This window comes from Myotis nattereri, assembly GCF_964212035.1.
Source record: "Myotis nattereri genome assembly, chromosome: 2".
In the NCBI taxonomy this organism is placed as follows: Eukaryota; Metazoa; Chordata; class Mammalia; order Chiroptera; family Vespertilionidae; genus Myotis; species Myotis nattereri.
In genome coordinates, this window is record NC_138076.1 from 185,918,555 (window position 1) to 185,945,959 (window position 27,405).

The 27,405-nt window shown below is 37.4% G+C and overlaps 1 protein-coding gene across 1 annotated transcript in view; it reads right to left on the reverse strand.

Annotated features, from left to right (window-relative positions):
* Nucleotides 1–405: 405 nt before the first annotated feature.
* Nucleotides 406–27,405, reverse strand: part of PLEKHA5 (pleckstrin homology domain containing A5) — a 211,189-nt gene continuing 184,189 nt past the window's right edge. The window contains exons 21-32 of the mRNA XM_081082862.1: nucleotides 21,858–21,959; nucleotides 19,115–19,226; nucleotides 17,584–17,630; nucleotides 16,638–16,823; nucleotides 15,677–15,794; nucleotides 10,985–11,103; nucleotides 8,472–8,681; nucleotides 7,372–7,512; nucleotides 6,705–6,829; nucleotides 4,814–4,959; nucleotides 3,246–3,351; nucleotides 406–1,268 (exon numbers count right to left, since the gene is read on the reverse strand). Of these exons, the coding sequence (XP_080938988.1) occupies nucleotides 3,257–3,351; nucleotides 4,814–4,959; nucleotides 6,705–6,829; nucleotides 7,372–7,512; nucleotides 8,472–8,681; nucleotides 10,985–11,103; nucleotides 15,677–15,794; nucleotides 16,638–16,823; nucleotides 17,584–17,630; nucleotides 19,115–19,226; nucleotides 21,858–21,959 (1,401 nt within the window). The 3' untranslated portion in view covers nucleotides 406–1,268; nucleotides 3,246–3,256. The remainder of the gene's footprint in view (nucleotides 1,269–3,245; nucleotides 3,352–4,813; nucleotides 4,960–6,704; nucleotides 6,830–7,371; nucleotides 7,513–8,471; nucleotides 8,682–10,984; nucleotides 11,104–15,676; nucleotides 15,795–16,637; nucleotides 16,824–17,583; nucleotides 17,631–19,114; nucleotides 19,227–21,857; nucleotides 21,960–27,405) is intronic.

Here is a 27,405-nt window from a genome sequence, read left to right on the forward strand (position 1 = left end):
GCTCTGTACCGTCCCCCGCTCCCCCAAGTGCAAACCACGGAGCAGAGTGAGACTACAGATGCTTGGAGCTGGTTTCCACAACATGAGGTAGAGAAACCTCAGAAAACTAAATTTGCCCAGTGGTGTTGAGCCGATGGCCTTAGGGGACAAGTCAGAAAAACTGTATTCAGGTCCAAATTCTGTCACTGAATGAAATGTAACTGTGGCCAAAAAGCAATTTATCTCTCTGGGCCTCAAGTTCCTCAGCCTGACGGGGAGGCTGGGCTCCATGACGGAAAAGGTCCTGTGATGTTCTCTACAATGATAAGATTAACATACCCGCCCCCCCCCCCCCCCCCCCAGTCTCTTGGTCCTCGGGCTTGCCATTTTAGATGGAAAGAGCAAAAATTCTAACACAAGTGATTTAAGAACATCAACATTTATTTAACATGATAAAAAAAGAAATGAGATATGAACATTTGCATTTAAACAATAGTAAGTAGCCTTTAATACATTACATGTGCTCATTGTATAATATATACACAATGAACATAATTACATTTGTACACAAACTAAGTACTGGATTTGAAAACCTGCTTATTGCTGTACACATCTATTCCAATGAAGTATAAGCCCAGTACTTCAAAATACCCACATTTTAAATTGTCTTTCAAGAAACAGTAAGCGATAACATTTGTGTTTAAGCTGACAAGAGTGTGGCAGTAACTGCTGACATTGCAATCTGACTGAGAAATAATTATAGCAGGAAACAAGACGTACTTCACTTAGCAATAATAAAATGGCACATTTTAAATATATATATATAAAATTTTTACAAATCAAGTGAGAAACAAAGCCTTGCAGTAGCCAAAATGGAAGGAAAACACAAAACAAAACAAGCTTCATTGGAAAGAACTAAAATGATGTACTGAAAAGAAAAAGGAAATATAACTCCACCTAGACTTTAGAAACATCAAAATCTGGAAATCAGCAACTAAGTGAGCTCTGGCTGTGGGACCACACAGTAAAAAGCACCTTGACTTATGTGCTCTGAAATCATAGCAGCAAGCTGGTGTCAGAATAATAACCTTGAGATTACGGAGTGCACATATGGGCCATTAAAGCTGTTTTGGAATAAACATTTTCCAGAAGTGATAAAACGATGCTCTGTGGCCGAAAGCATCAGAACTATGAATTTCATAGATTTAAAATATACTGTACAATATCTTCTCACATTGCCGAAGGTCCGGGTCCTTAGGTCTGAATAGCTTCCACGGAAGTCAGTGTAGCTGAAAAACAAAGAGAGGGAAATTTACTTTGACACCTGCAAGTTAATGAATGACCATTTCCTAAAGCAACTAAGGCTGACAATCCATAACAATAGAACTGACCAGCATGGCCTTGAAAATCCAAAAACATAATACAATTAAAGGACATTCTCTCTTCATTTCCAAAAGCTCAATTCACAAAGCAAAGGAGCATAATGCAATTAAAAGAGCAATTCAGAATCCAAAAGATCAGCAAAATGAGCAAAGATTTGCATAACTTCACATGTAATAATGTGGTGAGCTGCCTGCATAGCAGTGCCTGTGTGTAAAACTTTCCTAGGTTCTGCCAGAACTACTAGTTCAGAAAGATGACATGGGCACAATACAAAGATATAAAATAACCACATTTGAGTGTCACTCGTTATTCGTGGTGGCTGCATGCCACAGGACTGGAAACTGTCAGGCAATAACTACCTCATTTTAGTGTGTAATGCTAGTGGCTCTGGAAATAAAAGTAAAACAAAACAAAATCCAGTAATAACAAATTAAGGAACCTGGAAATGTGCTTGAGTTTTAACTGAACACTTGTTATTACCAGAATGGCTTGTGCACAAAGAGTTGTACCCTGTTTATCGAACCAAAAGGTAAGGAGCAAGGTTTCTAATGTACATTTCTCCACTAAGACGGACAGGGGCCCCCTGATCACTTCTTCAGACAGGAGGTATCAGTGGAGCATAATGTTTACTATTCCTCTGCCGGATGTGACTCTGTCACTAGTGAGAACTGTCACTTCTCAACATACTAAGTTTAAAGTTTAAATTCTCGAGCGACAGAGGCAAAGGCACAGGTGAGACTCTAACAGGTAGATGGTTTGTGACTCCAGAAAGGACGTCAATCCGGCACCGACAGGGCTCCAGATAGACACAATCTCAAACAAAAGTTACAAACAGGACAAGACAGTTCAACACAAACCCTTCTGGCTGAAAGGAAGGGTGCGGATCATAGCTGCTGCCAAACGGTGTGACTGGAGTGAGGGGGCTCTAGGGAAAAAAGCCCACTGAAGCGACGTGGTCGGGTTAGTTGCCGTACTCAGTTACTCTGAGAATCTAGAAGTCAAGCGATGTGCAACGATGCTCATGTCTCAAGGTGTTTTCGCTGCTTATAACTATGTAACAGAAACTGGCGGTCACCTTAGGGCACAAAATTACTAGATCTGGTAGATATTTTGAGGGGAAAAAAAATGCAGAAAAGGGCATAACATGCTCACTCCATATCTTACGGATCTTCTGACAAGTTAAAAACAGTGTATATCTACATGCACAGAAGTGCAGGTAGCATTTAGCGTTGTTTAAATAATTTAAAGTTTATTCTCAGTTCTGAAACTATGGTTGAAGGAACCTTACTCCAAGGAAGGCTCTCTCCTCTCTTTCCCTGCCCATGGCTTTCTGAGTAACTACTTCCTTGTCTTAAAAAAAAATTTTTTTTTTAAATTTAGAAATAATTTCTAATATATCTTAAAGATTTTAATATTCCATCTATTAGGCTATACCATAAACATTTCTTTGTCCTTTAAAATAATTAACAAACTCCCAATGCGGTAGATATGTCAAACTAACTTAGAAACATTACTCAATCGACATGTAATGACTTAAACAGACTTCTGAGACCTGACTATGGAAAAGGAACATTCAATGGGAACACAGCTGCAAAACACTGTGAGGCCTGTTTTGGCATTGGACGTCCCGGCCAGGTTTTGCTGTTTTTACAGATGAAATAAGAGACAGGGAAAATGCTGGAAGACATTGGAAGACAGCCAATCACTGGAAGGGCCAAGGGTGGAAACGTGAGCTACTGCCCGCGGTTCCAATACTTGCTCTGCCAACTATCCCTAAGCCTGGCCTGGAATTAATCTCCGTTTTTATTCACTAAACCGGCGAATGAATGCAATTGCCGTTGGTCAGAAAGTCTACGGGGAAAGCGCGAAGGGAAACCACGTACTTGCTCCGAAACTACACACACATGAAATGCGATCCTTCCGTGAGCTGCGGCTGGGCGGGCGGGCCCGGGGAGGCGGAGGACTCCGGAGAGGAGGGCAGGCTTTTCACTAAAACACCGAGAAAACGCGAGAAGAGAAACATCTTTAAGACACCTGGGGAAGGAAAGCTGATGCTGTGAAGAACATGTTTCCAGGAGGAAATAATAGTTGCATTTGGTTTACTTTCTAATCTGCAAACTGAGTATTCAGCATGAAATGTCTCTGGAACAGTTTAAGCTTTTTCTTCCTTGTAGACCTTAAACTTACACAGTGTTATATGTCAACTGTATCTCATAAAAATGAAAAAAAAAAAAAAATATATATACTAGAGGCCCGGTGCACGAATTTGTGCATGGGTGGGTCTGGTGGGGAAATTGGGCCAGGCCGGCAGTGGGTGGGGCCCCCGGCAGTTGGCTGGCCTGCCCTGCCCCCTGGTCGAACTACGGTGGAACTCCCGGTCGAGGGAACAATTTGCATATTACTCTTTTATTATATAAGGATTTTTTTTTGCTTTGAAGTCAATTTTCAGGTGTCTAGCAGTGAATCACTTTTTAAAAGCCTTTCTAGTTCCATGCGGGTATACAGTACAGTTTAAACGTTGTGGTTTTAATACAGCTATAACACCACTTTGACCCAGGCCTGCCACAACAGTAACTAAAAGTGTCACTGACAATGAAAAAATAAGTGAGAATTTCTGTGTACAGCACCTTGTAAGTGATAGTGAGACAAAGGAAGAGAGAGCGGTTACTATTGGTTACAAAGGATCATGATGAGATAAATTTGCATGTCATATGCATATCAGATGCAAAAAATGCTCTACCTAAGGACAATCCTGAATAACTGAATTTCATTGTACCTACCCTTCTGCAAAGTGATTAGGGGAGTGGCGGGGGAGAGAGAGGATTACTACGAATAGTTTTTTGAGCTGGAAATATACATTAGTGTTATGATCCCTGCCCCCCACAAAGTCCTAAATAAAGAAAAAAAGAGAAAAAAAGATATGTGAAGAGTCTAAACACGTGAAAGAATAGCACAGAAATCTTTCATTTTTAGCTATGGATCACAGTCTTCTACTGTCAAAGAAAACCCCAGATATGGATTAGGCTAGAGTAAACAGATCCATTCTACCAATGGAGACATTCAGTCGTCCAGTTTCTAAAGTGGTAGGTTTGTGAACACTGAGAATCTACTCTCAGAGACTCTAACAGGTAAATTTTCCAAGTACTGAAGAATCTTCTTATTAGAAAAGAATTTATGGTATGTGTTAGGAATAAAAGCAAAACCCAAACCAAAAATGAACTGATCCCAAGCCGGAATAGTAGCCTCTGAGTGTACAAAGCTGGTTAGGCGGGGTCACCCTTTTCTCCTTTTCAGTGGCAACCCTCCTAAAGGTGCTTGTGGAAGGCAAAGGTGGATTCATCTGTAGTCAAGGTGCTTAACTGGCTCTCTTGCTAAAACCTTTACATGGGAAATAGGTTCAGAGGTCCAGAGGAAGCGTCAGTGAGAAAATTATGAAATGTGTAATATCTACCTGCCATTGTTTGGTTTCCTTTAGAAGCCTCAGGAGTTAGTTCATAAGAAACATCACTTTCTTCCTGCTCAGGAATATTGTCCTCGGTATTTTCTTCAGGATGGCCTTCTGATTTATGATTTGTGATCTGTGTCTCATTTTGAGGGCTAATAAAAATAGATGTTTTAAAATTTATTATAGAATGCAATTAAGTTTTCTTCTAATTTATTTAAAAAACATTTTAAAATTGATTTTTAGAAAGGAAAGGAAAGGAGAGGGAGAGAAAGAAACAGCAATGAGATAGAATCATTGATTGACTGCCTCCTGCACGCCCCCTACTGGGGAATCAAGCCCACACATGGGCATGTGAACTGACTGGGAATCAAACTGGTGACCTCTTGATGTACGGGTTGATGCTCAACCACTGAGCAACACCAGCCAGGGTGAACTCATAGATTTTTAAAAACTGAGTTTATTGGGGTGATATTGGTTAACAAAACCATACAGGTTTCAAGTGCACAACTCAACGAAATATCTGCACCCTGCACCATGTGCCCATTGCCCAAAGTCAAGTCTCTTTCCATCCCCACTTATCCCCTTTGCCCTCTTCCACCTCCCCTCACCTCCCTGTCCTCTGGCTGTCCCCATACTGTTGTCTATGTGTACTGTATGTATGTATGTATGTACACACACACACACACACACACACACTCTAGAGGCCCGGTGCACGAAATTTGTGCACTCAGGGTGGTGGTGGGGGGAAGGTCCCTCAGCCTGGCTACGCTTGCCAGCCGTAAGCCCAGCTTCTAGCTGAGTGGCACTCCCTCTGTGGGAGCACACTGACCACCAGGTAGCAGCTCCTGCGTTGAGCATCTGCCCCCTGCTGGTCAGTGCGCGTCATAGTGATCGGTCATTCCGCTGTTCAGTTGATTTGCATATTAGCCTTTTATTACATAAGATATATATATATATATATATATATATATATTATACTGGATGTGTTTCAATCTATGCCTATTAACAAAAATTCAGCTGAGATATTTTTCTTATCAGCTTTTGCCAAATATTTTGTTCAATGACTTCAATGAATAGCAGAACTGAATTTGAAATGTAAAGGCATTGCTAATAACATTAATTCATAGCATTTCTCTTTTCTAACACGGGTAATTTTTTAAATGGAGGATGGGACTGAGGATATGCACTTAAAGATGCTAGTTAATAAACACAGCTAAAAATAAACAGCAAAGCACTACAATTTCTGAAACACTTATCAGACAGCTTAGACTTCTTTTGATCAATGACTATCATCACAAAGGCAATGGTGAGGTGCTTACTTGGCTATAGCTTATGTGCCTTTTGGCATTTAAAGAAAAGGCATCGAGGTGCTCTCCCTCCAGAGAGCATACCTGTGCCATTTTGTCCCCCCTTTCCTTCTCCCACAGACACGTATTCCCTAATCTCTAAGGGACCTCACGAGACTTGCAACCAGGGGAGCAATGGGCAGCGGCAGCTCATCCCGGGCTAACCCCCTGAACCTGTCTCCAAGGCCCCTCTTTCTCTGTCTTCCCAGTGAGCCAAAGCAGCCCAGCCTGGCTCTCCTGTGGCTTCTCCTAAGCCCTTCCCACTCTCACTGCCCGCTCTTTAAAAAAAAAAAAAAAAAAGGTATTAACTACTTCCTAGGTGCTAAGCACAGTGTTAAGTGCTAAACATGTATTTTCTTTTTTAATCCTTACAAAACACTTGTGAAATAGATACATTATTACCCCCATTCTTCTAAGTGAGGAAACTGCACCTTAAGCAGGTATGTAGCTTGCTGGGACTGGAATCCAAGACTTTTTGACTCTGAAGTTTACCATTTTTTAAGCAGTTATACAAATCTGTGAATGATTTGTTTGTTTCCCTTAATTAGTACCTGTATGAAACATCCTCTGGCATTTCTTCTTTGTTTCTTTCTTTATCCATCATTTCCTCAGAGTTTACTCCATTTGGCTCAGGCTTGAGAAGTGTTTCATAAAAAACATTTTCTGTTTTTTTAAACTACAGAAGAAGAAGAAAGACTTTCTTTTTCAAGGCATTCATACCACATCTAATATTGATTAGTAAATCTAAAATAATTACTAAATAAAAGTTTAAAAAAATCATATGCTGTCAAATACTTACTGAAATATAAATGTAGACTCAAGTATCTTAAAAATATTAACATTAAAAATTTTTTTTATGAGTTTATTTGCACCAAACTGACATGCCAGGAAGCAGGATCTAAAATGCCTCCTTAACATTCTTTACTACTAATATAAAAAGTTATTTGCCCAAAGGGACGAAGCACATTGCTTTAGTTAGTTGTTTTGGGATATAAGAGTTCAAATTTAATTGGGCTAGCAGCAATTTAATCCAGCCAAGATTGGACATGTTTTAAAGTTTTAAATTAATGAAATTATATAAAACCGATCATTTCACTTAGATCTTTGCCTTTTGTGGCAGAATGAAACATTACTTTCAACCTTATTACCAGCTGATCTCATCTTCAAAAAAACCTGCCCCCACCCCTTGGAATATCTGTCCTTACAGAAGTTCTGTACCTCTTCACTGAAATCTGTGTTTTGCGGTTCAGCTTCTTTTAGTCGAACAATTTCTGCTGCAGGAGTTTCATGGTTTGGCTTTACATCATTTTCTCTAATGACAGTGTCCGGGTCCTTACTGTTATCATCCTTCCTTCGAGTCTGTCCAAAAGACACAGAGCAGTCTTAGAGTCACACTATGCACCATTTAGATGGCACCTGCTAATTCTAAAAGAAAGCTAGATCTTCACTCAAAAGCTTTCTTTATGAAAATCAAGACGAACAAGATATATTTAATATATATCAATATACTTATATATGTTATCTACATATTAATTATTTAGGTATTATATATGGCATAATAACAAAAGGCAGTATTTCACACTTTTTCATCCTCATCTCTCTTATTTTTAACACCACCCATTTTGGAATTTGCAGAATGCAGTTATTACACTGCTAATCGCTGACTCTCCATTAGTGATGCCTGCTCTGGGTTCAATGAAAAGGAGACTTCTAGGAAGACGGGGAAGCACTTTCAGCTGATCCATGTCTGCTAACAGGGATAGATCAAACTGAAGCTACTAGCCTCTGATTTATGAATCGGGGTAACATACAAACAAATAATAAGGAACGAAAGGTTGTCAGTTTGCAATGCTGAAGCTGAAATGAGATGAATAGCAGAGCTTTAATTTAGATGCTCTCTCCGGTTCCAATTTAGGTCATGTGAAATTAGGCCACAGAGTAATACACATTTTATTGGGAGGGGAATTGGGGACTATCTTGGTAACCTGCATGGCATTTCACATTTGCTGAAAGCACTTTTATCTTCTTAGTATCTCTGTGAGGGAGAGAGGACAGGTCGAATCATTACCTGATTTACAGCAGAGGAGATTAAGTCCATGGCTGGTGCAAAGGCACCCAACAAGCTACTTAGCTTTGGTTTTTGAACACAGGGAATTTCCATTATACTAAGCTGTCTTAGCTTATCATTATACCAGTTAAAGAATATAAAATAACTATCCATATGGCAGTCATGTGAAAACCCATAAAACATGTAACTATGATTCTAAGATTCAAGTGATATTAGTTTTTCACACAATGATTAAAAGCAACTGCTATACCTGGGTAACCCTGAGTGGATTATCCCTTAAGTTTGAAGGACTCTGTAAGGGTGACTGGTCTAAAGCACCAATAACATGTAATGCTTTTTTCTTTTCCCTTAAACATGCTTGTTGATGCCTCCTTATTCTTTCCATTTGTTCTTCCACAGTCATCCTAGGTCGAGTACTTTCAGCCAAACACAGCTGCTCCACTGCACTCCTTGGTCTTTCCTTTAAATTAAAGGATAAACATATGAACACATAATTACAGTGACTTCTGAAAAGTATGTTGAAATAAAATAGGTTCTGAAATGCATTTCTTTTGTCTTCAAAATCAAAAGTGGAGGTTTTGAATGTCACTTATATAACAACAGAAAGGCAAATTATTTTAACCTCAATAGGTAATTGGTGATGCACAGTCTATGATGGAAAGAGAGGAGAAAGAGAAAAGAAAATAGTAACGGTATTTCTCTCTCTATCTCTCTTCTCCCCGCCCTTCCCCAAGTACAAACGGGTATGGCAGCTCTGGAATGATTCTACCCCATGCAACAGGAAATTATAAAAAACTTGAACAGGAGAAAATAGGGGGCACAGTTTCTAAATATCAGTGACTTATTTTAATGAAACTGTAACGTGAAGGACTAGTAGAGAAAACATCCTTAGTTTATGATCAAGAATAAAACTACGGAATTATTTATTTTCTATAAATCAGATGGTTATATTTGAAAGCATTACATATATATGACTAATTTTTATGGTTTACTAAAGGGTTTAAAAATATTAGTCCTATTAAACAACCAATTCTTACTTTTCACTTTCTTATTAAGGATATAAAAAGACATTGGTACAAGATCCAAAATAAATACTTCAATAATTAATCATAAGCAAATTTTAGCTTATTTTATGATAGAATTTTTAAAGATTAAACATATTCTAGAAGCTATGGAATTCATAGGGTCCTTTGGATCTTCTGGTCCGAATTGGTGGAAACCGATGAAGACATTGGAGGAGATTTTGGGAGAACCCAAGACAGAGGTAAGTATTCCTGTGACCAAGCACTACAGCAGGCCAATGGCTAAGATTCCTTCCTCTCCACTCCAGTCTGGACAATGTTTGCAGGCAGGAGCTGTAACTCTAGAACTATCCCCTACTGTACAGAATAAATATCTTAAAGTTGAAACTAAAAGGAAAATGAAAAGGACTAGCGGGCAGAAATAAGTGATTCTCATGTATTTGTAAAATAAAACATATTTGCTTTAAAAAAAATTAATTCTAGATACTGATTGGGAAGTTGGCTACTTTAGTGCACCTTTCATTTTCAGTAATCACAAATGTGTATTCCTCCTGGTTTTTCTATGTTTACATAAAAATGTTATCACACCGCAACTTACTTTATCAAGTGATTGTACAAGTCTACTTTCTTCTTTTTAAATGTTGGATATTATTAATTTTTAGGTCTTTTCTCCAATATGATAATTGGGAAAGAGTAACTCATTGGGGCAGCTCAGTTAGGATTTTAAAAAATTATTACTGAGGCTGAGCAATTTTCATTTATTTGTGAACTATTATTTCATATTTTCTACAAAAACCCTTAAAAAGAAATAATTTATATTTATTCCTCATCTATTATGGAACTTGTCTGTTATATTGCAGGTATTTATAAGCAGGTATTGCTTATAAAGATCTCCCTTGTACCAACATTATAGAACTATAGTTTTCTATACTTTCCCCCCTAGTATTCAGTTATGCAGAATCTTTTCTTCTAGTATCTAAGAGAGTTATAAAAAAAAGAACAATATAAATCCATTAATGTCTTCTGCTTGATCTCAACATCCTTTTTCTGTTTACTTTAGCATCACAATTCCCATAGAAAACACCCTCCAATCTGCAAAAAATGCCTAACTCTATGAATAAGCAATAGTATTATACAATCATGATCAGTCATGTAAATATTGATACATAGCTATTCATTATTTTTATTCTACATTAATTATTTCTATATGGGTCTTTATAATTTTGTATTAATTGAAAATATAGTTCTTATATATAGATTTGTCAGATTTTTTGGCATATTCTTGGTAGCTATACTTTAATATCTTTCAAAGATAACCACAGACCTTTTCCTTTGTCGTACCATTCAATCTTTTCTTATAGCTTAAAATGATCTCATACCAAGTAAGTAGAGACTCTGCAAAGATGCAAAGTAGAAGTTCTTTTCCAGCTCAAATTTCTAAGACTACTTGGTGAAAGGGAGGTATATACCCTGAGAATCTTCCAAGATCAGATGGTCTGAATTAAATGATCTCAGATGAAAGTGTGAAACACAGGATTTATTTCCCAATCCCAATTCACGTTTCTCAGAGTAGCCAGAGGACTGGCAAACTCCAAACCCACCCCAGTTGAAAAGCCCTGCACACTCAGGCTAGCTTGGAGACCCATTAACTTGGGTGACCACAGGACACATCTATCCCTCTCCTCAAGGAAATTCTTAGAAGTGTCAGACTCCTTCTAGAAATTAATTTCTAGCCAAATACCGTTCTTGAATCCACCATCTTCTTAGTTTTCCTTAAGGTTACATATGAGGCTATTGTCGAAGATTCGGGTGTTGGCGACTTTGTTCTGGGAGATACCACTCCAACAGGGAAGTGGGAACCTAAAAATTAAAATAGGAGACATCTCTCACATAACATGGCTTTTTAAAATATACTCGATTTCCGAGGCTTTTAAAATCACAAGACAAATTTACTGTTTAGAAAGAGCCAGGGAAAATGTACTGGCCTTCCATTACCTTTTCTACCTCATAAGCTAGCCAATGATATTACCAGACAAATTTAGGGTTAGATTTAGAAATAAAGTTCGACAAATTAAAAGATGATATTAAAAAGTAATGCCCCTGTCCTATCTGGTTTGGCTCAGTGGATAGAGCATCGGCCTGCGGACTGAGGGGTCCCGGGTTCGATTCTGGTCAAGGGCACATGCCAAGGTTGCGGGCTCGATCCCCAGTAGGGGTTGTGCAGGAGGCAGCCAATCAATGATTCTTTCTCATCATTGATGTTTTTCTCTCTCTCTCTGAAATCAATTAAAATATATATATATATATATATATATATATATATATATATATATATATATATATATATAAACTAATGCCCTGGCTGGGTAGCTCAGTTGGTTAGAGTGTCGTCCTGATACACCAAGGTTGTGGGTTCGATCCCTGGTGAGGGCCCATACAAGAATAAACTAATGAGTGCATAAATAAGTGGAACAACAAATTAAAGGCACGCGCTCTCTCTCTCCCTCACATCAATCAATAAAAAAAATTATAAACTTCAGTATCCCTCATGGATCATAGATCCTTATGGGTTATTTGCTTCCTCAAGTCCACAGAGCTCAGCAGCAGCATGGCCGGAGTCTGCGTTAGCCCTCTGCTGCTACTCAGCTTCTTCATGAATCATTCACATTTTCAGTGCCTTAATCTAATCCTCTCACCACAGATGACAAAAAGTGGCCGGGAAAGTTTGATTTATCTAAATGTCCTTAATTTCCAGTTGGTCTCTTTTAATTATACTGTACTGTCTCAATAAAGAATCCACTAACAAAGTTAACTAAGGTAACCACGGTCACTCTCTCTTTTACAATTAGAAAACAAAACTCACATCAGCCCTAACCGGTTTGGCTCAGTGGATGGAGCATGGGCCTGCGGATTCAAGAGTCCCAGGTTCGATTCCAGTCAAGAGTATGTGCCTTGGTTGTGGGCACATCCCCACTGTGGGGCATGCAGGAGGCAGCTGATCAATGTTTCTCTCTCATTGATGTTTCTAACTCTCTAACACTCTCCCTTACTCTCTGTAAAAAATCAATAAAATATATTTAAAAAAACCCAAAAACTCACATCAACCAGAAAAAAGAAGTGTCTTACTCCCCCCCCCACCCACAGAGACAAATGGTAGATCAGTCATTCAGGGCCCCTTTAGGTTATAAACCAAACAATCTGCAACTCAATTATTTGTTATTGTTGTGTTTTGATTTTAGAGAGGAAGAAGGGAGGGGTGGGGGGAGAGAGGGAGAGAGAGATAGAGAGACATTGATATGAGAGAGATACACCAATCGGTTGCCTCCTGTAGATGCCTGACTGGGAATTGAACCACAGCCTGGGCATGTGACCTAACTAGGCATCAAATCCTTAACCTTGTGGTGCATGGGACAATGCTCAACCGAGACAAATTGGCCAAGGCTTAATTAAGTTTTAATATTATTTATGAACTCTGTGAGTATGTTTATTATAGAGTTGTATTTTTGAGAATGTGAACAGAATAATTTTTAACAGCATACTAGTAAATAATTTTGCAATTCAAACAGAGAAAAGACCACTATTATGCCAGTCAGTAGCCCATTTACAAAAGCCCTACTTTAAGTCATGTGCTAAAAATGCACCACAATTGATCTGTGTACTTTGGACACTTTATTTAGATGAGAACTTATGATTTTAGGTTAAACACCCAAAATTTTAAAAGAGGCAGAACGTTGAGGAAGAATTTAAACCATATTTGAGAACATATTTCAGACATTATATTTTATATTTTTAATGGGTAAATGCACACACTGGTGGAATGAATGATCATCTACTTCTTTACTTATAGTCATCACCCATTTTGAGAAATAGCATCATTACCTTTAGTAGCCTTTTCTCAACCTTCCTTAAAAGTCCTTGTCAGGGATAGTAACTGTTGATACATGTGTATCTTCCCCCTGCTTTTCCTTATAGTTCTGTAATATCTGAATTCCTAAAAATATACTATTTTAGTTTTATATACTTTTAACTTGATTTGTTGCAGTTACTGATATATTAAGATTTATTTCTAACAACTTACATTTTGCTTTGCATTTTCCCAATATTTCTCTATTTCCTTTCCACTCTTTCTTCTTCAGGATTAGTGTTCCGTTTGCCTCCCTACTAGCTTGGGAGATATGCAGTCCATTTCTTTTCTTTATCTTATTCCCTAGCATGCATATTTAGCTTGTTCAAGTCTAAGGTAGCCAGAATCATTACTATGCTCTGCAAAACTAGGACCTTAGAACATGTTAATACCAGTGAGTCTCCTCTCTTGTTTATGTGCAACTGTCGTCAAATATTTTAGTTCTATGCTTCTTAGATCTCCCATATCTGACTACTTTTCTTCTACCTGAAGTATTATAGGACTCCTGTAACTGAGGGCCAGTATGTGGTAAACTCTCCCAGGTTTGTTTTTACAACCTTTTTAAGTTCCATTGAGGTGAAATGTATATGGAAGTGCACGGATCTTAAGTGTACAATGGATGAGGTTTGACAAATGTATGCCTTTGCGATCATCTCAATTAAGATAAAGACCATCCCTACCGCCCCACAAAGTTTCCTTCTAGTCAACCCCACCCTTCTGCCAAAGGCAACTACTTTTCTGCTATCACCAATGGATTGGTTTTACCTGGTCTTAAAGGTAATATAAAGGCAATCATATACCATGTTTCCTTTGAGTGGGGCTTTTCAGTCAACATAATTTTCCCATGTTTATACATGTTGTTGACATTCAGACATGTACATCTATTCATTTTCTTAAACCAGTTAACTACCACACGCCCAAAACGGAAACCATCCCCACATGCCACGATATTTTGAATTTAATTAAAAAAATCAATTTGTAATGAATATTATAAAAGTAAATATGTTACTCACAATTAGGGTATTCTTGAATATTTTCAGCTAAAAATTCTCATGAAAAATGATTTTAAAGTTGGTCAGGGCTGCCACTTAGGGAAAACTTTTTTTTTTTTTTTTTAAGAGGCTTGTGGGAAAGATCCGTCGCTTGCGTCTACAGACGCTTATGGCATCCAATGGGTTAAACTGTTGAGGAGCATTCCATTGTATGAACTCTTGTTTACTGACATATGGGTTGCTTCCAGTTTTTTTTTTCTATTATCAATGAAAGCTGCTATAAAAATCCTTGCATGTCTTTTTGAGAAATTATGTTGTCATTTGTCTTAGGTAAAGATATAGGAGTTGAATTACTCGCTAAGCTAACTGAATGTTTACCTTTGTAAGAACTGCCAAATTGCTGTTCTACCCTATACCACCATCAGGAACGCATGAGTCCCAATTATTCCACTTCCTAACCAACACTTGGTAATTTTTTTAAGTTTAGCCATTCTAGAAGGTGTAAATTGTAATTTTAGTTTGCAATAAAACAAAATTTCTTTTATGGTTAATTAGTTCTAAACTTTTTTATATGCTTAAGGGCCATTTTGTATACCTTATCTGTTAAGGGTCCAAGTCTTTTGCCTACTTTTTATTGGGTTGTCTATGTTTATTACTGATTCACAAGAGTTAAAAAAAAAAATATTCTGAATACAAGGCCTTTGTCAGGTATATGTACTGCTAATATTTTCTCCCATTCTGATGGGCAGAAGTTTTTAATTTTGATGAAAAATAACCAGTTTTAAATGAGAATAAGTTACAAATATTCTTCTAAGTGATTCAGAATTCACATAACACATTCTCCTACATAACCACAATATCATAGTATTACTTACTATTAGATAATATCTAGACCATATTTAAATTTCCACAATTGTCCCAAGAATATCTTTAGAGACTTTTCCTTCAAACCATAACCCAATCAAGGTTCAAACATTGCATTATATCCGGCATTTTCAACATTTTTAATCCTGACTAGACTCCTCCCGTTACCCTTTTTCTTTACAACATTGAAGAATGACCAGCATTAAAAAAATAATGATATTATTTTATGAAATTTATTCATTTTATAGAAATTTTATGAAAATTTGTTTCAGCCCTTAATCCTTTATGTATAATTTTTAAATAGAAAACCAAAAATAAAAAATAACAGGAAAAGAAAAGCCTTTTAAAAGTGTGCCATAAACTTATTTCTCAGTAAACCTAACCTGAACTGATTTATCCTACTTAGAATGAATATTCCAGAAATATCAATGTGTTTAAAAGGGGGTGCTGCCTCATGCCATTGATATTTCTAGCTGAGGTGACATCATATATGGTTTATGGGTCACGTCATCTTTTTAATATATGAAACTTCTGAATTCAAAAACTTGTCAGATTCCAAAGTTTTCAGATAAGGGATTGTGGACTTGTTTATGTACTAGGTCAACATGAAAATGGAATTTATTGCTAAAATGTCTGAAAATACAGGAGATAAAACATATTCTCAAGTGCTGACCTTTAACTGAAGCTTCCATTTCTGAAACAGGTTCTGATTTTTCTTCTCCATTAGATTCATCAACTTCTGCCACTGTTGTTAACTCTGGTTCACTCTTGTAGAGTCTATAATCTGGACCCTTGAAAGGAAGATATGCAATTAAACAAAAAATTGGTGAAAGTTTCTTGTAAAATGTTTACCAATAAAGGCTCAAATCAAACTCTAAAAATTAAAAGCCTCAGTTACCTATACTGGGTATAACACAATTAATTAATATATGCTACAACTAAGGTAGAAGAAAAAGAATTTGAAGTATTTTTAACAAGTAAATGTTTTGGTTTTATAAAAATTAAGAATATTTCTCTTGGGACTAAAGTCATTTTTAGAACATTCTTATCATAATATAACTGAGGCCTGAAAATAATTATATCATATTAACTCAATTTAGTTCTATTGCTTTTTTCCTTATTCACTTCTCCTTGTTTGTTGCATTTTACATTTATTTGTTTAAACCCAAATCTCCGTTTCCAGTTTCCATGGGTGATGTCTCTGCTTGGCAATGTCCACATCCTTAACAGTTTTTCTAGACTGAACTGCCCGCATCCCAACCCTTTTATCATTCCTAGTAATCCTTTTCTTTCTTGCTTCTTTCTGACCTAAAGATTCCATTGGTCTCTGATATCCCGACATGATATGTTTAAAATATGACTCATTTGACAAATGCAAAGTAACCATTTTAGAAAAATATTTATGAAAAATATGAAATTATGAAAGATGATTAAAGTTGTGAAAATATTAAAAAGTGAGAATGATATAACCAAAACAGAAAAAAAACACACCAAAAGGATAACATTATAAACAAAAAGAGCACTGGCTAAAAGTGGTGTTATAATAAAAGAAGTCTGAATGTAAAATAAATTCACTTTCAAAAAATGAGAGGGTGCGTAACATTGACTATTCTGTGGCTACTGCAGCCACTTACACAGTGAGATCCATTTCTTGTATATCCTTGACCTTGAATCTTCTTGTCTTCAGGCAGATGGACTGGGCCCCTGCTATAACAGAGCAAGGAGCTGCTATCACTGGGCAGAGGGGGGATTATGGGAGGCTGCTCTGTAAAGTCATAGGACCGAGGAAGTGGAGGACGAGGTGGGACTACTTCCTCTTCCTAAAGATTGTAGAACAGTCACCTTATTTAGATAAGCATACTGAGTTAAGTATATCTAAATTCTTTGCAATGGTAAGTTAACTTAAATTAGCTTTAAGATAATTAAAGGGACACTGCCAAGCCAAGAGTCTCATATTGAAAAGTTAAACCCAAAATACTTATGATAGTCAATATAGTTTTAAATATGGTTGTATCTTTTTTGGTAATGCACCATCTAAACAGACACATGAAATGATTGCATTTCATTTTAAAAACAGAAGAGAAAAAATTAATTTGAAAATCTTGTTGCCTATGTTTTGGGCCATTTTCAAGGGGAAAAAAAAACCAAACATTTCTTTTCGATTGGCTTTAATACATAATTTAAGACCATAGATGCTTTCAATTCGGTTGACAGTATCTCTTTGTAGTTGCAATTTCTTTATAGTATGCATAATACACAGCCAACTTATCTATTAATCATCCTACAAATGTTATCAAGTATAATAATGATAAAAATTCAAATTACTTTTATTATAAAAAGTATAACAATGTTAAAGTTCTAACATAGAGATGAAAAATAGTGATTAAATTTTTTGCATTAAGGGAAGAAAAATCACATTTGTTAGAAGTACCAAATCACTGAACCAGTGGAATTTCAAGATTAAAACAATAACTAGAATATATTTAAAAAATACTTGTTATGAGTTTAAGAGTAGACAATTCTAATTCATGTTTTAAACATTTAAAATAACTTATAGTTAGACAAACAATTCGAACTTACCTCATTTTTGTACTTAACTGTTGTGAAAGGCTTTGATACTGCCATACCTATTAAAGAAGCATAAAACATAACTTATACTAAACATATCTTTTAAAATCTACAGAAAAAGGAAATGATTTCATTTCATTTATTTTAAATTAAACGTTCAGTTTCTAATCCCTCATTTTTTAATGTTTTCAGAATTTGAAACCAACTACATTAAAAAATATAAATTAAAACAACTTATATAGGGAAATGAGTTTTCTCCAACATTTACCGGTGTAAGTACATTTTGATATAATCTTTAAGGAGGGCAATTTGGCCGTGCCTATCAAAATAGAAAATGTATCATTTCCCACTCCTTGAAATCCAAAAGGACTAGCATAAAAGTTTAGTTATATGCCGAACCGGTTTGGCTCAGTGGATAGAGCGTCGGCCTGCGGACTCAAGGGTCCCGGGTTTGATTCCGGTCAAGGGCATGTACCCTGGTTGTGGGCATGTGCAGGAGGCAGCTGATCGATCTCTCTCATCGATGTTTCTAAGTCTCTATCCCTCTCCCTTCTTCTCTGTAAAAAAAAAAAAATAAAAAAAAAATCAAAGTTTAGTTATATATACACAATAGTGTTCATGATAGCATGGCTTATGACTAAGGAAAACAACAACAAACTCTAAAACCTAAAAAAATGTTCATCAACACAGAAATGAATATAGTCTGAAATTTTTTTGTTGTTGATCCTCACCCGAGGTTAATTGTCCCCCCATTGCTTTTTCAGAAAGAGTGGGAGGGAGGGGGTTAGGAGGAGGGAAGAGGGAGAGTAAAAGCGGGAGAGGGAGAGAGGAAGGGGGTGGGAGGGGGGGGAAGAGACATCGATGTGAGATAGGGATGGGGAGTGAACATGCCATACCCTTGACTGGAAATTGAACCCACAACCCTTTGATGTGCTGGCTGACGCTCCAACCACTGAGGTACACTGGCCCCGGCCAGGGTGCTTTTTTCTTTAAAGTATGTTTATTTTTTTTAGAGAGAGAGGAAGGGAAAGAGAAAGAAATATCGATTGGCTGCCTCCTACATGACCCTTGCTGGGGATAGAGCCTGCAACCCAGGCATGTGCCCTGACCAGGAACTGAACAAGCAATCTTTTGGTGCATGGGACTATGCTCAATCAACTGAGCCACACCAGCCAGGGCTACACAATGAATTTGTACAGAGCAATTATTATATTGCAGTTAAGAACAAAAAAGCAAATGGTTGAAAATCAGTACAGTATGATTCCATCTTTTGTTGTGGGGAAAAAAACGTCGCACAACCAAAACACTGTTTGCGTGTTTATAATTACAGTGCACATAAAACCATGATTTATTTTTGAGTGGGTGAGGTGGGCAGAACTTTTGCTTTTTCACTTTATAAACTTGTGTACTGACTCAATGTTACCAAGAAGAGTGTTGAAAAACCTATTAAAATAACAAAAGTAACCCAATTTTCTGTGTCATCCCATTTAGATATAATACTATGGTCAATTACTGCAGAACACAATACAAAAAGCAAACTTACCTGTTTCTGTAGAGCCTCTTTGCTGTTTGTGCTTACTCAGGCCTTCCATGACATCTTGAATTCTCCAAAGTTCTTTCTGAATCTGTGCACGCTGAATTCCTGCTGATTCGGTCTATCAGTAAAAATAGGCCGCATACAGAAAAGAAATCATTAAAGTTGTATATTCTGCTATTTATATGTTTTAAAAGGAGAATTTTAGTGGCACTGATAAAAGATAAAGCAGAGAAAGAATATCATTTTTCAGCTGTAAGTGTATTATTCACATCTCCTCAATGAACTTTGTCTTGTGTTATAACTCCAGGATGGAATACTGATCAGAGGGGACTAAAAATGGAAAACAGAAAAACAAAAGAAAAACTGAACAAAATAGAAACCCCCAAAACGCAAAAAAAAAACACAAACAAACAAAAAAAAAAACCAAAAAAAACTTTTGGGGCAGGGGGAAGAAATGGAAAGTATATTAATTTCTGAAGTTCTGAAACATAGAAACATGCCAAACAAACAAACAAACAAACAAATAAAACAAATGAGTTTTTGACTCATGGAGTGAAACGTGTTTGAAGAACTAACTCTCAGTTTTGGAATCTAAAGTTATCATTGCCATTTTCATTCTAAGTTACATCCACTGTCTTACTTCTAATACCCCATTTCATGTCCTCAGGCTAAGTACAGTAACTGAAACTAAAATAAGATCATACTGGTTTTCAGTAAGACTGTAACAGAACTCTATGATTCTTTTTTTTTTTATATATATATTTTATTGATTTTTTACAGAGAGGAAGGGAGAGAGACAGAGAGTTAGAAACATCGATGAGAGAGAAACATCGATCAGCTGCCTCCTGCACATCTCCTACTGGGGATATGCCCGCAACCCAGGTACATGCCCTTGACTGGAATCGAACCTGGGACCTTTCAGTCCGCAGGCCGACGCTCTATCCACTGAGCCAAACCGGTTTCGGCAGAACTCTATGATTCTTATTGGTAGATACTTAAGATAACAATAAATATCATTAGGAATGGAACTTTACTTAAAAAAATAGGCAATGAAATATAAAACCATCACATTACCTAGAAAAAAAATTTTTTTCATTGCATATTCAGTGTTTTTTTTTTTTTTTTTTAAGTTTTTCTTTCTTCTTTTTTTTGGGGGGGGGGGAGGTCAGTTTTTGACACCTGTAGATAAGAGGATATACTCAATATTTCATTAGTAAGCTAACAAGTCCTCTGAGGGGTAGAAAAAGTGTTCCAAGTCTAGAAACATAAGGACTATGCGCTAACACTGCTTCCAAATGTACTGCAGAGCCTTAGAGATCCAGCTTTCCAAGCCACAGGCTGAAAGCACCAAAGCAGAGGAAGGAAGGACTGACACTGGACCCAGGACGACGACAGTCTAGAGATGCGAATACTGCTATGGGACACAGGGAGGGAACAGCAACTACAAATATTTGATACTATACATGTTCTATATAGAATATGTATTACTTCTGCAACAATTAAAAATTATATATATGTATTTTTTGCCTACCTGAAAGGTACACAGCGAAAATCTCATTTTTAAATTTATTTTGCATTTTCTGGTTACCAGTGACTTTGAATAATATATACACACTTGTTAGCAACTGAATTTTACTTTTTTTTTTTTTTTTTTTTTTAAATATATTTTATTGAGTTTTTACAGAGAGGAAAGGAGAAAGATAGAGAGTCAGAAACATCGATGAGAGAGAAACATCGACCAGCCGCCTCCTGCACACTCCCCACTGGGGATGTGCCCACAACCAAGGTACATGCCCTTGACCGGAATCGAACCTGGGACCTTTCAGTCCGCAGGCCGACGCTCTATCCACAGAGCCAAACCGGCCTCGGCCTGAATTTTACTTTTTATGAATTAAAACTACTCATGTTCTTTGTTCATTTTGCTAATGTACTCTTTCTCAAAAAAATAAAAAATCTTTGCAAATCTAAACAGTAACTCTTCTTGAAGTCTAGGCGTCAAGGTAGTTCTTCCCAGTATGTCACCTTTTAAGTTTGTCAATGTTGCCGTCATTGTCTAGTTATTTAATAAACACTTATACAATATGATTTATGTGTCTGATGGTATTCTAAGTACTTCAAAAACATCAACACATTTAATCATTATAAAAAGCCAATAGAAGTAGGTACTATTATTATTTTCATTTTATAGTTGTGGAAACCGAGGTGCAGAGTTGTAATGTAACTGGTCGAAGGTCACATGTGCCATGCTACTTATTATAGAGTATGTCTTCTAGTTTTTTCTTTCTTTCTTTTTTTAAATGTCTTAACTACTTGTGGCCTGTTTACAAAACTGAATTCTTTATTCCAAACGGTGCTATATCTTCCCCTATTCTAATAATGTATCGGTCAAGATAATAGGCTAAATATAGTTTGTTAACAAAAAGGCATTTAATATAGAATGAGTTAGAATAAGTCAGAATAAACTTTATTTTAAAAAAGGTAAAATATCCATTATTTGATAAATTCATATAATTTAACGCCTCAGTGCCAAGTGACATAAAGTTAGCTAGGAGCACAGAACACTACACCATGCACCTGATAGAATAAAGAACCTTAAACAGTGAGAGAAGGGAAATCTTGTGTGATAGTAAGATTCCTATCATTGAAAATATTCAAACCCAGATCGTAGGTAGCCAATATTGTAAAAACTGTTATGGGCGTACATGAATCTAACAAGTAAAACAACGTAAAAAACACAACACTTTTATACCTGAACTTCACCAAGGCGATCTAGCTGCTCTTGCATCTGGTTCCTGGTAATAGTTACATCGTATTCTAACTTATCATACTCTCTCCATGCTCGTTCCAGTTCCTAAAAGCAAAAGAGCTTTCATTATTCGAATGGAGAAATTCTGCTTTCATGTTGTTATCACTGCAATTATCATGTAATTTATATTGGGCAGAAAACAAAACACCTTTGCAACACATTTTCCTTTATTGTTTAAAAAGTTCCTTACATGCCTTGATTAAAATTTTTCCATGAATAAAAATACTAAATATGCTGTATTTTACCATGTTAGGTTTTCAACAACACAGAAGCCTGACATGAATTTAATTACTTAACAGTAACGTATGAACCTAATTCAGCTAACTACACAAGCCAGTGAATCCACTGACTCAATATAGACACTACCCATCTACACTTTTCTCCTTTGGAAAAACCATCACCCCCAAACTCTAAAATCATAGAGAAGATTTTCATACTTGGTCTATATCTATTGAATATAGAATGATTCTACAAGCGCTCAAATTACGTGATTTCATTCTGTTTCAGGAATGCTGCTTCTATGGGTTGCAGTGACCCTTCCGACATGTCAGAGAGTGGTGGTATGAGGTCAACAACTTGATAAACTAAAATAGGGCAGAGACTATATTTTATTAATTTTGGAGAGAGGAAAGGAGAGGGGGAGAGCAATAGAACATTTTAGGATGATGGGAATCTCATTTTTCTTACAGAAACATGAGAAAGAGAGATTGAGAGCTAGAGATTACTTTTCCAATATTTTAGGAGTGAGGAAACAATATACTTTCAGTTTCCATAACCTGGAAAGTCCCGCATTGCATTGTATCATTTGGCCCGAGTCCTATAATCCTGTTGGGCCTCCCATTTCTGCCATTATCTCTCGGCTCTTCAAACATAATTACAGGTGGGCAGAACACAAGTCAATAGGTGATCCCAAGAAAAGGGGTGGCACTGGCATGACATCAGTTTTCTTCTAACACCTGGCTGAGTATGTCATTAAAGAATTTAATGGATTATACCAGTACAATGTTAAAATCTTAAATATGACCTTACTATTTTTTTTTCTCAAGAAGATAATATTTAAGTGCATCAAGGCAATTAAAAGGATTTTAATGACTTTCAAATAGGCAATTATCTTAAAACCATAGACAACAGTGCTTGAAATAAAAATGTGTAAAGTTTCAGGTCATACAGAAGAGAATGAATGAACTCTTGCAATCTACAACCACATGGATGAACGACACAAAGCTGAAAGAGTATACTGGTATATTATATAATCATATTTTATTAAGATACAAAAACAGGCAAAGCTAATATATAGTTTAACAGTGAAGTGATGGTGTTTTTGGGAGGAGGCAATAAAATTCAATGCCTTGATATGGATAGCAGGCATATCTGTGCATTTACCAGTGTACTTTTTGGAGAATATAACAGTTTAAAAAAATATGTGTACATGTGTGGGATTGTTTTAGGAATAGCAAAGGGATAAAAAAAGCCCAACTTAGCCAACAAGTAAATGTCTTTGGTTAATCCTCACCTGAGGATAATTTTTCCATTGATTTTTTAGAGAGTGGAAGGGATGGAGGGAGAGAGAGAAACTGATGTGAGAGACACACAACCTGGACTGGGATCGGGCCTACAACCTAGGCAAATGCCCTTGACCAGGAATTGAACCTGATTTTGGGCTCGATCCCCAATAGGGGAGGCAGCCGATTAATGATTCTCTCTCTCCTCCTCTCTGAAATCAATAAAAATATATTAAAAAAACACACTTAAAAAATTATAACAACCTCTTCCCCCCCTCTCCCTTGCTATGTATTTGTTGAAGAAAATGGGCTCCTTTTTCTGTAGAGGTTCTCCTACTTTAGATTTTGCTAATTGAATTCCTGTGATATTGCTTAGTGTGTTTTTCTGTTTCCTGTATTTCCTATAAATTCGTAGTTAGATATGGAGACTGTTGAGATTCAGATTTGATTTTTTGGTAAAAATACCTTTTAAGTGTTGCCGGCGACTTTCTATTGCAGCACGCCAGGGGGCCTATCACATCTGGCTGTCCCTTTATCGGGGATGTGGCTTAGTAATCACGAAGTAACCAGGGTATTTAACATCCCTCTTAAAATACTTCAAAGCACAACCTGTGACATTTCACTGGTGTAAGTCTCTCACTGCTTCCATGCCCCTTTAAGTTTACAACCTTAAACCTAGTTTATCCACTGGAGTCTAAATTCTCCACTTACTCATGGCCCTCCTATCTCCAATCAAGTTTAGAAAACAAATTAAGTTTAATGAAAGCTATACATGCTACTTAATTGTAATCTCTGTGTCTCAGTTTCCACTTTTAACACAGTAATAAAAGTACCCACCTCGCCCTGACCAGTTTGGCTCAGTGGATAGAGCGTCAGCCTGCGGACTGAGGGGTCCCGGGTTCGATTCTGGTCAAGGGCATGTACCTTGGTTGCAGGCACATCCCCAGTAGGAGGAGTGCAGGAGGCAGCTGATCAATATTTCTATCTATCCCTTTCCCTTCCTCTCTGTAAAAAATCAATAAATATATATTAAAAAAAAAAAAAGTACCCACCTTAAGGGGGTATCATTCGGATTAAGTGCATGTAAAGCACTCATAATGAACCTGGCAGTTAATAACTGCTGGAGAAATATTCATGATTATTACTACGGTTTCATATACTGACAGTTTTACAGTGGATCAATACAGAAGCCCTCTAGTAGGATGATTCAGGATGATTAGGGGCCTTTATAACTTGTTTCTGATGCCTGTAATACCAATTTTAGTTTTTTTTTTAGAAAATATAAATTTGATTTCAAGTTTCAGAAAGTACATGTGACTGCCTCGTGAGGTAGAGCAGGAAGTACAGAAGCCCTAGAATCAAGTGTCTGACTTAGATGCTGACTCTGGTCTGACTCTGTTCCTTATTAGTTTCGTCACCGTGGCAAGCCTCTCACTGGGAAATCCTGAAGCACTCTGCATTTTCTCAGAGTCCTCAGTGGGACCGAAGTCCCGTTGCTCACAGCGGTAACGGACTCAGCAGTGAAACTGTCATTAGCTTTCCCCTCTCCCTCTCCACACTCAGTGCTTCCGTTCCTGAACCTCCTCCTAAACTTTCTGAACCCAGTTCCTCATCTCAGGGTCTGCTTTCAGAGGAGAATCCAAACTAAGATAGGTACACACTGAAAAATTTCAAGGTATAACAGACTGCTTTAATGATCTTTCTCACTAATCGTGTTTAGATAAAATAAAGTAGAGGTGAGAAGAGAACACCATGTGCTTACAAGCATGTGGGTGTGCTGGACGGGGCTTATGGAGAGGAGGTATGGTTTCAAGAATTAAATAAAACATAAAGGGAATGCTGCTTTACATGTTTACCTTGTGCTAATCCTGGTTTTATCTACCTAAGTAGCCAACCAGGTGAGGAGATGTTCTCTGAAACCCAGGTTTGATCATTGGATGCCTTAATGTTATGCCTCTGATGTTCTATTTTTTTATACCTCAGAAGTTAGATTTGAACCAATGCCCTGAATCAATTGTGAGAGAATCAGAGGACTCCTCTGAGATTCTGCTGGCATAAATGTTAAATCAAATTTAAATCTAATCAACATCCACTGAGTGTCCACCATATGCCCAGTATGACGCTATGCATCATTTGTAGCCTTCAGCTGCTAATATGCATTAACTTTACATAAAGGCACAAATGAACACAGTTTGTATTCTATGCAGTAAGACATGTCTTAGAAGAACATACTGAGGGTTTGTAATGATCACTGAATAATGCTGAAGGCAAGGGGAAAGAAACAAAACAGAAAAGTGGTTATATAGGATAAAACCAGAAAGTGGGCTACTAAAACATGATTAATTTCTATTAAAACATTTTTAATAAACCTCCATCAGTGCTGGAGTTAACCTTGGGATGGAGCCAATTCTAAGCCCCCTAATGAGATTAAAGTGCACATCCCCAGAATTCCCTATTGCAGACATCAATCATGAAATAGCTTCCAACTAAATTTTGATTTGACTCAGGTCATCACAGAAATACTGAAGTTTTCATGAGTTTGGCACTGATACCTCAGCCCCATTTCCCTTTCTAATCTCATATTCCGGATCCCTGAATTCCAGTCAGTCAATTCCACTTCTTGCTTCTCCAGACATGTTTCCCACATTTTCATTTCTGTGCTGTGATTTAAGGACCACCTTTCATATCCCCTTTCTTCCTATCCAAATCCGACCCACCATTAATTGATTACCATCTTGTAGACATTTCAGGTGTACTCATTTTCTTTATGACTACACTAGAGGCCCGGTATACAAAATTCGGAACCCCCTGTGGATCAGGCCTAAGCTGGCAGTCAGACATCCCTCTTGCAGTCCAGGGACCCCTCGCTCCTTACTGCCTGCCTGCAGCAGAGGTGGGAGAGGCTCCCGCAACCGCCGCTGTGCTCATCAGTCGTGAGCCCAGCTTCTGGCTGAGCAGTGCTCCTCCTGTGGGAGCACACTGACCACCAGGGGGCAGCTCCTGCGTTGGGCATCTGCTCCCTGGTGGTCAGTGCATGTCATAGCGACTGGTGGTTCCACCGTTCGGTTGAATTGCATATTAGGGTTTTATTATATGGGATTATAAAAATCTACGTAATCTAAGTCTTCAGGTCTATGGCTAAAAGGTCCGATTTGTGTTAAGGACACAGCAATTCTTAGTTTTGTAACGTTGGGCAAATCATTCAGTTCAATCAATTCATCCAATTTTCAATGCACATCTTAGAGTGCTGGATGCTACAGCTAGATGGTTCTGATTTCAAGATCACAAACGAAAGAATATCAAACTCTTAAAAAATACACCTATATCATTACTGTGTAAGTAATAGACATTAAATGAGATAATTTAAATAACTTTAAAGTCAGGGATAAGTATCCTATATAATAAAAGGCTAATAAGCAAATCGACCGAATGGCAGAGCGACTGGTCGCTATAATGTACACTGACCACCAGGGGGAAGACACATAATGCAGGAGCTGCCCCCTGGTGGTTAGTGTGCTCCCACAGAGGAAGTGCCGCTCAGCCAGAAGCCAGGCTCACAGCTGGTGAGTGCAGTGGTGGTGATGAGAGCCTCTCCTGCCTCCAAGGCAGCACTAAGGATGTCTGACTGCCATCTTAGGCCCGCTCCCCACGGGCTCCCAGACTGTGAGAGGGCACAGGCCACGCTGAGGGACTGCCCCCAAGTGCACAAATTTTGTGCACTGGGCCTCTAGTATTAAATATTAGGTATTTAAGAATCATAAAAATCTAAGTTTTGATTTAACACCATGCTATATTCATTTAAAAATAGCCTTTTGTTTTGTTTTGTTTTGTTTGTTTGCTTTTAAATCCTCACCTGAGGATATTTTCCCATTGATTTTTAGAGAGAGTGGAAGGGAGGAGGAGAGACAGAGAGAAATATTGATGTGAGAGAGACTCACTGATTGGTTACCTTCCACATGGGCCTGCAACCAAGGTACGTGCCCTTGACC